Source organism: Pygoscelis adeliae, unplaced genomic scaffold, assembly GCF_000699105.1.
Source record: "Pygoscelis adeliae isolate BGI_AS28 unplaced genomic scaffold, ASM69910v1 Scaffold205, whole genome shotgun sequence".
NCBI classification, from domain to species: Eukaryota; Metazoa; Chordata; class Aves; order Sphenisciformes; family Spheniscidae; genus Pygoscelis; species Pygoscelis adeliae.
The window spans coordinates 70,683-81,158 of NW_008824759.1; the positions used below are offsets into that span (position 1 = coordinate 70,683).

The window sequence follows — 10,476 nt, forward strand, 5'->3', positions numbered from 1 at the left end:
TTATGAAGCCCCGGCCGGCGGGTCGGGAGCTGCGGGAAGAGCCGCGGCGCCTGTGGGCCACGGGGGGGCCGGTCCGGGCCGCGAAGGCGGCTTCGGGAACCCTGAGTAGCGCCTGACTTTTCCGTGGAGAGTTTGCCTTATTTCACTTACACGCTACTTGGGGTTGCTAGGCTCTTATGTATAAAACGGCCTGCGGAAGGTCCTTGGGCACACGGGCACACATCCTCAAGGTCTGTTTATGTAATGTTTAATTCAGTTTTAACTTTCTCTGAGTATTTGTATCTCATAGGAGGTGAACTAAAAGAGTTCAAAGAAGAAAATGTTTAAACATGCTTGAGGGTTACTTTGACTTTTAGGCAGAGTAAGAGGAATGACAAGGTTATTTGTACAGTAAGCTTTTGGCAGAATCCTACCAAGTGTTTTCCTGTAGAAGTATCGGAGTACCTGCTGCATCTGGTTTCCTTCTCTTTTGCAGTGAGCTGAAGAGGCGTTTAAAGGCTGAGAGAAAAATAGCTGAAAAAGAGGCAAAGCAGAAAGAGCAAAGTGAAAAGCATTCAGATAAGCCTTCCTTGACTTCTGACTCTGAGAATAACATTGGTGCTGATGAGGAAAGCTTAGATCCAAATGTGAGCATCTGGCTTCATGCTTATTACTGTTCTGAGAATAAATGTTATTGGTTTTTTTTTTAATTCAAGGGGAACTAAATGGTTAAAAGGGGAGAGACCTACATATTCCTATGTAAGGGCAGCTGTGTTTTAATTTACAACCTGTAAAATATTTTCAGTTTCTAACAAAATCGTTTGGGTTTTTTTTTGTTTCTGGTGACAGCAATACTACAAGATCCGTAGCCATGCAGTCCAGCAGCTGAAGGGCACCAGTGAAGATCCCTATCCCCACAAGTTCCATGTAGACTTATGTCTCTCAGATTTTATAGAGAAGTACAGTCACCTGCAGCCAGGAGATCACTTGACAGACATTACAGTGAGAGTGGCAGGTAAAGGCTTATCTGGGATACAGAAAGATGGTCTGTTGCTTTGCTAAGCCAAGTCTTAGCTGCTTCTGGTGATGGGGTGGTCTCTTTTTGAATTTTGCCCATCGCCCATTACTCGGTCACGAAGCCTGTATCAGTGTTAGACTTTTCAGGACACGTCCTTTCAGACTGAGTGGACCTGTGCAACATCTACAAGATCAGGTTGTGATATGGGCTCCAGGACCCAAAGTTCATATGGTCTTTTGTGCACTGGTATTAATTTTGAGACTTAAGATATTAATTTTGAGGCTTCTCTTTCACAGTTAGTGATCAGTTCAGAGCTGACGATCCTTTGTCCGAGTGATAATACTGTGGCTTTTGCTGCTGTATCCTTTCTGCTAGTGACTCTTCCTGATGTCCTGCATACTTTGATATTTAGGTCGAATCCATGCAAAGCGTGCCTCTGGAGGGAAGCTGATTTTCTATGATCTTCGTGGTGAAGGAGTCAAGTTGCAGGTCATGGCAAATTCCAGGTAAGTAGAGGTATTCCCAGTAGCATTCTAAACTGAGCTGCATTCTGGGGGCTAGAGATCTGTATTTGGGCATTCTATTCCTTCATCTCCTTAGGCTATTCGTCTGTGGGTTGGCTTAGGCAGCCAGGTAGTGTTTTGCTTAGGATGTTGTGGTTGGCTTCCCTGCTAGAAGAATCCTTTTTTTAAAGGATTTGGTCTGGGGAGAAACTTGCAGGACAGTTTGGAATGTTAAATTTTAAACAAAACTGCTTATATTGGTTTTGTAATTACAGGCTCTACAAATCTGAGGAAGAGTATTTCCGTATTAACAACAAGCTGCGTCGTGGGGACATAATTGGTGTAGAGGGGAATCCTGGGAAAACAAAGAAAGGGGAACTGAGTATTATTCCTTATGAAATAACTCTGTTGTCTCCATGCCTGCACATGTTGCCTCATCTTCACTTTGGCCTGAAAGATAAGGTACTTGTCATACCTGTCACTCTTGGGAGGCAATTTGACAGATAGGTCTGAATGGATGACCTTTTATATCTGCTGATGGTATCCATCAACAACGGAACATTAGTTTTGTTTTGGTATTTTTTCCTTTGGCAGCACATTTTGTCTAGCTTGTTCTAAAGATATTTGTTCTTTTCAGGAAACTAGGTATCGTCAGAGATACTTGGATTTAATTCTTAATGATTATGTGAGGCAGAAATTTATAACCCGTGCAAAGATCATTACGTATATTCGGAGCTTTCTAGATGAGTTGGGCTTCCTTGAGGTAAGGCTTCAGTGTTTATTTTTCTCTGCGTACTGAATGTGTTTAGAGCTTCTCAGCTTCAAGGATGCTTTATATTCAGGCTCATATGCAAAATATTTACAGAAGTGAGAATAATTACCTCAGCACGGTGTATTTTATAAGTTTAATGTAATGAGAACCATTCCTTTCCTCTCCTTTTAAAGTTAAGACTATTCCTCAGTTGGTGAGGTTATGACTCAGGAAACTTTTGTCAAGGTAGTACTTCGAACTACTGCTGCCCTTTCCTTATTTCAGTAAATCAAGGTGGAAATAACATTTCTGAAACCGTGTTTTGCCTGTGGAAGTAAATGCAGGTTTTACTTCCTGTAAGTACAATTGGTTTTATCTTAAGATCTATTGCGGAGTAGCATATGAGAAAATAATACTAGCTCTGGTCTCTGTTGCATCCAGATTCTTGGTTGTACTTTACAGTTAGCAAAAAGATTAGACCTTAATGTAGTTTATTTACCGGTGTTTATCAACTGAATCTGCAAAAGCTGCCAGTGGGAGTTTGTTGAGAGCAGTGGGAATCCGAACCTGTGCTATGTCATCTCTGTCGTATGTATGATGGCTTTAATGTCTTTCTTTGATTTGTTTTTGGTTTTTTCCAAATAATTCTTAATCTAGTACTTACAGATTTTAGTGTTCTGATAACTTAATCAAAAAGGACCATAAGAGTCCTTCTCAATTTATATGAAGTTTTGACTTGTTGGAATAATGGAGTAAGTTGCTTAGGCTTGGTGAGAATGTTGGGAATAAAATAAAAGGCAGAGAAGTCAGGGAGTGGCCTACTATATACAATAGAGTGCAATCTGGAGGTACATGAATCGCGCAGTGCTCGATCATACCAGTATTCCATACGGCACTGTGTAGTGTCATGCCATGGACAGACATAGTTAATTTTGAGAAAAATTAGCCAAACTGTCATGGGTATTTTATCATGTTCTTCAGCTGATTGTCAGGGCTTGTTAGTTCACTCATCATCAATTGAACTTTATTTCTGATTCCAGTACTGTCTGGGATGCTGACTGCTTTCTGTTTTCCGCAGCTCAGCTTGTTTTGTGGTATAGATCTATTTGGAGAATCCCATTAAATACTTGTTTAGGGAGCTATATTAATTCATAGCCGACAAAATTTCTTCTCTTTTTTAAGTTCTAGCTGCATCCTTGTTCACTTTTTATCACACATTGACTTATCTTTTTTTTGCCCTGACCTTTGTTCTTTCACAGGAGCCCTGAGTCTCATTCTATTTCATAGAAGCATTCCCTTTCTGTATGGCTATAGGTAGTTCTGTTGTGAATTGTGAAATTCTGTTGTGAAAATACCTGTTTTCATGCTTCTGGGTCAGTAATGGGGCATTAATTCTTGATGCTAAGATGTGAGAATATGGACAGGCATACTGAAGTTCTTTGTGTTAATGTGAAAGCCAAGCTGGTTTGTAAGCACAGCGGTTTAAACGTGGCATATCCCACAGAATCAATTCGAAAATTGTTTGGCTACTTCCACCAGCTCTCTGTGTAGGGGGCCAAGTTTTGAGTTGTAAATCATTCTGCTACTCCATTTCTCCATCATTTTCAGCTACTTCCTCTTTTCAATGTCAAGAGACATTGAACTGAAGTCTGTTTCTTACGTAGTCAATAATGTATACTGCTTGAAGCATAACTGGTCACCTTTTGAACATCTAAGAAAATGCAGTTTCTGTGAAAGAAAATTTATAATGATTTGAACTAAATCAATTCACTGAAGCCTGCAGCGGATTGATTTAATTCTTTTTTCTGCGTGAAATTGTGTATCTCTTCAGAAATTAATTCAGTTGGACTCCAGTATTCCCCATACATATGGAAGATCAGTAACAGCTTTTTATCTAAAGTGAATGTTTCCATGTATCCATATATTCGCAGCCATTCTCACCACCAAATAATTTTGAATATTCCAAATGTTAATAATTTTATTTTTTCAAAAAAACCCGATATTATTAAAATTGTTTAGGTTTTGCAAAATTTGCAGTATCCGTGGCATTTCATTTCTTTCAGAATAACTGCTTTACAGCTTTGCTACAGAGACTGTCCTAAAGAATTTACAGCGTAAACAATGATTTGGAGAAGATACTGAGGAAGGCTGATACTTCTCATAAGTTTTATGAAACAGCTCGCTCTCTTACCAAGTGGATTTTATCGTAGAATCACAGAATGGTTTGGGTTGGAAGGGACCTTTAAAGATCATCTAGTCCAACCCCCCTGCCATGGACAGGGCCATCTTTCACTAGACCCAGTTGCTCAGTGCCCCGCCCAACCTGGCCTTGAACACTTCTGGGGATAGGGCATCCACAACTTCTCTGGGCAACCTGTTCCAGTGCCTCACCACCCTCACCGTAAAACATTTCTTCCTTATGTCCAATCTAAATCTACCCTCTTTCAGTTTAAAACCATCGCCCCTTGTCCTGTCGCTACAGGCCTTGGTAAAAAGTCTCTCTGCGCCTCTTAGAAGCCCCCTTTATATATTGAAAGGCCGCAAGGAGGTCTTCCCGGAGCCTTCTCTTCTCCAGGCTGAACAACCCCAACCCTCTCAGCCTGTCTTCATAGGAGAGGTGTTCCAGCTACCGGACCATTTCCATGGCCCTCCTCTGGACCCGCTCCAACAGGTCCACCTCTTTCTTGTACTAGGGACCCCAGAGTTAGATGCAGTGCTCCAGGTGGGGCCTCAGAGTGGAGTAGAGGGGGGGAATCCCCTCCCTCCACCTGCTGGTCACGCTTCTTCTGATGCAGCCCAGGATACAGTTGGCTTTGTGGGCTGCAAGTGCACATGGCCAGCTCATGTCCAATTTTTCACACACCAGTATCCTCAAGTCCTTCTCTGCAGGGCTGCTCTCAATCCATTCATTCCCCATGCTGTACTGATATTGGGAATCGCCCTGACCCAGGTGCAGGAGCTTGCACTTGGCCTTGTGGAACCTCATTTTCTGCAATGTAGAGAGATGATTTTGTGACAATGCCACAGCCCAGTTCCTGGCTTTGATAACATGAACCCAACAGGTTCACATTTATAGTAAATATGAATGATTCTTGATAGCAACAAATAGTTTAAGTAATTTGTCTTCACTGACTGCATGGGAGAAGTGCTCTTTAGTGCAGAATTGTTTTCATATACTGGAATGTCAAACAATAAATGAAATACAGAGATTTTTTATCAAAGCTAGCTGTGGTTTGTTTGTTTGCTTGATCTACAGAGTTCTGCTTTGGAAACAGATTAGACGAAAGCAGGGCATTGAGGTAGGAGCCTGGAAATATTTATGCCACTGTTAAATTTTTTTTTTTGTTATTATTTTACAGATTGAAACTCCTATGATGAATATAATTCCAGGTGGAGCTGTGGCAAAACCTTTTATCACGTACCACAATGAACTGGATATGAATTTGTATATGCGAATTGCTCCAGAGCTTTATCATAAGGTAAAAATACAAGCCCCTCATGGCTAAGCCTACATTCTCCAGACTGCTGTGACCTTATCCTAAAAAAGTAAATGTAGGTAAAACGAGGATTATTCTTGAAGAAAGGTGGAGTCATTGGACTGGAGGAAACAAAATATATCTTGCATGAGATCTGTAAGGTCGTGTTGCAGTTGTGTGCATTTGAGCTCTCTTTAGTTCTTTTGAAAAAGTTAGTGTGTTTACTAGAATTTCCGTTTGTTTAGATGGTGGTGGTTGGAGGCATGGACAGAGTATATGAAATTGGGCGTCAGTTCCGGAATGAAGGAATTGATTTGACTCACAATCCTGAGTTCACAACTTGTGAATTCTATATGGCTTATGCAGACTACCATGACTTGATGGAAATTACAGAGAAGTTGCTTTCAGGTGATGTATGCAATATTAATTAAAAAAGAGTAAGAATCTCTAGAAGAATTGTATATTATGTGGCATACTCTTCTTCTAAACTTCAGGTTCCTTTTGTAGGAATGGTGAAACACATTACTGGAAGTTACAGGATCACTTACCATCCAGATGGTCAAGATGGACAGGCATATGAGATAGATTTTACCCCTCCCTTCCGGCGGATTAGCATGGTGTATGATCTGGAAAAGGTCCTAGGAGTGAAATTTCCACCAGCTGAGTGTTTTGAAACTGAAGGTTAGATGCTGAGTGTGAATGTCCTATAATTCTTCTTTAACAGAAAGAGGGCAAAAGGTCTCAAGTTCTCAGCCTGCAGTCTGTCAGCTGCTTTTTTGAAGTAGTACTAACACATGGGATTGCTTTTCTCTGGTTTTGTCTGTTACCTAAGAGTCCAGAAAGAAGCCTTCACGCCTTGCAGTCTTTGGCAGGATCTGACTCTTTTGCCTCTTCCTTTGTTGAGTATGTGTGATGCTGTATACTCAAGAGGCATGATCTGGGGAGTTCTTGATCTGTTGAAGAGACCCAGCTTTTTATTTTTTATTTCTTCTGTCTTTTGTGCAGTTGATTCTCCATGCCTGTGATCATAGGTTAGGAGTATGATTATTTTGGGCTTGCTTCAAAATGTGCATATGTGCTATTTTATTCCTGGAATCCAGAGCCATAAGGAAATGAGTTCATACACTTTTCAGTGATATCCCCTCCCCCCCCCCCCTTTTCTTTTTAGCGTCCCCCCCCCCCCCCCCCCCCCAGTTTTCTTTTTTAACCAGCAGTTGTATGGGGTTGTGCTTAACTGTTGTCAAGTTTCTGAAATATAAAATAACTTACATTTTAGTGTAAACTGATTAAAAACAAACACTGTTTTTGTAGATTGACATTTAAGCTCATGTTTTCCATGATGTATACCATTAAGACCTCATAAATTACTGTAAGACACGTTGAAGCATGCAGAAAGAAAAAAAAAAAGGTGGTTGCCTGGGTGGCTTTTCTAATTTTTGTCTATAACAATTTCAGAAACTCGCAGGTTCTTTGATGAGCTTTGTGCAGAGAGAAATGTTGAGTGTCCACCTCCCAGGACAACAGCCAGGCTTCTTGACAGAGTAAGTAAAGGTGTGGTTTTATAATCCTAATGTCTTTGAGGATCTATCTGTATCAATAGAAGTCTCTTCAGAGCAAAAGTTTAGCTGCATCTGGGCAAACGCGCTGAAATGTGCTTCAGCTATTTCTGTATCACAGTGAGAAAACTTGCTGTGTCAGAATCTTTTTGTGTTGTCTACACCAAAATGTAGTTTACCGATGCCTGCTTAATGTGAGTGCTAGAGGATTTTGGTTTGATAACTGGTCTCTTGTGCTTAAAGCAGATCAGTTTTGTCTGTGCATTTGTATGTACCTTACCAAACTGGTAGGCTTACCATATAGTTCTTCTGTCAACTGTATTAAGTCTTTTCCTTTACACCCAAAATAGGGCCTGATAGCTGTTTTTCTGCTGCTTTTCCTATTGGCCTTTGCTGTAATGTCCAAATTGAATTACGTTGTTTATTTTTTATACAGTTTTTGCTATGTCATTTTTCTTATCCAACTAGGATGTACGCTCTCTGTTAGCGAAGACATTACATGATCAGGAATTATTAGTTGGGAAACTTTTCAGCTTTATGGTACCTTCTTCAGTAGTGAAGAGAAGGAAGTAGGATGTTTGGGGAAGGCAGTGCTGGGAAAGTGATACTGTACTCTACATAATTGTTTTGCCTTTGTTTTTGCAGTTAGTTGGTGAATTCCTGGAAGTCACGTGTATCAACCCTACGTTCATCTGTGATCACCCACAGATCATGAGTCCTCTAGCCAAATGGTAAGAGTATGAGACACAGTCAGTGTGTAACTCTTTTAAATGCTCTACTCCTACTTTATTAAAAAGAAAAAAAAAAAAGGCAAGCAAAAAAAGGTCACATATGTGAAAACAGATTTTGATGTTGTATACGAGTTTGTGAATTCTGACACCAACCAAGACAGACATTGGTTCTTGAGCTATGAAACCCGTCGTCTGGGGAAGAGGTGTGCTTAATAGTTTGTAGTTTTGACAGCTGTTACTGCTAAGTGTGGGCAATCCTCCTGAAGTAATGTATGTGCTCTTTGCTCCTCTAAGGATGTTTATTTTAAGGTATGGTTGTTTTGTCGTCTTCACATAGGCATCGCTCTCATCAGGGACTAACAGAACGCTTCGAACTCTTTATAATGAAGAAGGAAGTGTGCAATGCGTACACAGAACTTAATGATCCTTTCCGTCAGCGGCAGCTTTTTGAGGATCAGGCCAAGGTATGGTGTCTTGCTGGTAGTGAATCAATGATATAGGCATGTAAGCAAAGAATGTTTCCCATGTCTATTCCAAATCTGTCATTACTCCCTACTGCTGAAAAGGGTTGTTACTACTTTGAGCGAGTGTTTCTCACTCAAGTGAAAGCCTGTCATTAAAAGTTAGTTCCTTTTAAAGGAACCTTGCTCTCTAAGGTAAGCAAGTCCAAACACTGCTGTTGATTAGTTTTTTAGTAGTGCGACTTTGTTTTGGAATATCTTCCCTTTTATTCTACTTGAAGTACTAATCTGAAAAAAAGCAAACATGCAAAGAGTTTTCTCTGTCTTGCTCAGGTTGAAAGTTATTTTTCCCCCATGAAGCGTTTATGTAGTCACACAACATTATACTACTAGGTTCTTAAATAAATTTTCGTGTCCGGTAAGTGTTTGAATGGTGTGTAAGAAATAGCCTGATTTCCTGAACTGAGTTATTACTATTTTAAATTGGCTCACAGAATAGAGCTGCAGACTGGAAATTACTAGGCCTGCAAATTTATAGTACTAGGTTTCTCTAGATAAGCCTCAGAAAGGAGCGACTGAAACTGATTTTGTTACTAATTAGGTATATACATCCATGAATGCACGCGTGCCCACAAGAGATTGTGGTCAGATGATGCGGTCTGCAGAAACAGAGTTTCTGTTCTTCCTGCTCTTTCTAATGGCTTCACACTGCCTGAGAGGATTAAACAATTGTCAAAACCAGGAAAATAGACTTATGTTAACTAACTTACTTGATAGTAAGTTTCAAAACGTTCAGTCAGAATGAATAATAGTACAGATTTCTTTCACCTTTGATTTGTTGTATATATGTTTGCTGCAGTTGTCTCTCATGATTATAGCCAGACTTTGCAGACATATGATTATATGTATTGAATGAAAATTTGCCTGAAAATTTAATGTTAGGGTGGAGATTGAGGTGAAGGATGGCAGTTCACATTTCAGGATTCCAGACTCGGGCGGAAAAGTTTGCTTTAACAGTCTTTTGCAAAGTCTTCCTTGAAACTGTGTGAGCAAAAATGTTTGTTGTTGTTTCAACACTTACACTTGGCATTTTCTAAATTTGAGAGGGTTGGCTCGTCTGCGTTTTTATTATTATGACTTTTGGCACTTGGAGGCTGTCAGGGTCGGCTGCATTAGTTACCATCTCTGCGTAGGGTTTTTTAATCTTTCTACTTGAGGGGAAAAAAGCAATCCCTAAACTTTGTTTCATGGAGCAACTACTGATAATTCAAACAATTATGCTTCTTAGTTGTTTCTGCAAACATTAAAGGAGGGGTTGCAAGCAATAAAGAACCTGAGAAGCCTTTGAAAGCAATTTATTCCACTGTCATCTGCTGCCATATGGCCCTGGAGATAGCTTTTACTGAAGTGAGGGGCCTGGGTCTTTGTCTGAAAAGGAAACTACAGATCAGAAAGGAATTGAGCCTAGAGCTATTTTGGAAGCAGCTGTACAAGTGACCTCCACAGTTCTCCGGGTGCCAGGATTCCTTCATCTGTTAGAGGGCTTTGGTTTCATCAGTTACATGATGGCTACAAATACCGATACTCCTCCCTTTTTGGTAGGGGTTAGCAGAAGTGGTACTGTCTCACTCTGTACAGCCCACCTTTTACTACTGATTTTCTCATCTAGGCAAAAGCTGCAGGTGATGATGAATCCATGTTTATTGATGAGAACTTCTGCACCGCACTGGAGTATGGCCTTCCTCCTACAGCTGGCTGGGGCATGGGAATTGATCGCTTCACCATGTTCCTTACAGATTCCAGTAACATCAAGGTAAATGTTAGGCATGGCAGTGCCTACTGCGAGCTTTGTCAGAGAACGGGGGGTGAGGTTCTGCAAAGCAGGCCATCTCTCTAACAAAACGAGCAACAGGCAGTGTAGCCATTTGCGATTCCCTAAGACGAAGCATTCCCCCTCAGAAAAGCTCTTCTTTCTTGCGCTTGCTTAGAAATCTTGACAGA

The 10,476-nt window shown here is 40.6% G+C and overlaps 1 protein-coding gene across 1 annotated transcript in view; it reads left to right on the forward strand.

The window, feature by feature from the left end:
• Positions 1–2: 2 nt before the first annotated feature.
• KARS (lysyl-tRNA synthetase) overlaps positions 3–10,476 on the forward strand; it is an 11,276-nt gene continuing 802 nt past the window's right edge. The window contains exons 1-14 of the mRNA XM_009323515.1: positions 3–71; positions 130–230; positions 476–626; positions 829–994; positions 1,410–1,503; positions 1,776–1,962; positions 2,138–2,263; positions 5,611–5,730; positions 5,973–6,135; positions 6,235–6,408; positions 7,183–7,268; positions 7,929–8,014; positions 8,352–8,478; positions 10,145–10,288. Coding sequence (XP_009321790.1) covers positions 3–71; positions 130–230; positions 476–626; positions 829–994; positions 1,410–1,503; positions 1,776–1,962; positions 2,138–2,263; positions 5,611–5,730; positions 5,973–6,135; positions 6,235–6,408; positions 7,183–7,268; positions 7,929–8,014; positions 8,352–8,478; positions 10,145–10,288 — 1,794 coding nt within the window. The remainder of the gene's footprint in view (positions 72–129; positions 231–475; positions 627–828; positions 995–1,409; positions 1,504–1,775; positions 1,963–2,137; positions 2,264–5,610; positions 5,731–5,972; positions 6,136–6,234; positions 6,409–7,182; positions 7,269–7,928; positions 8,015–8,351; positions 8,479–10,144; positions 10,289–10,476) is intronic.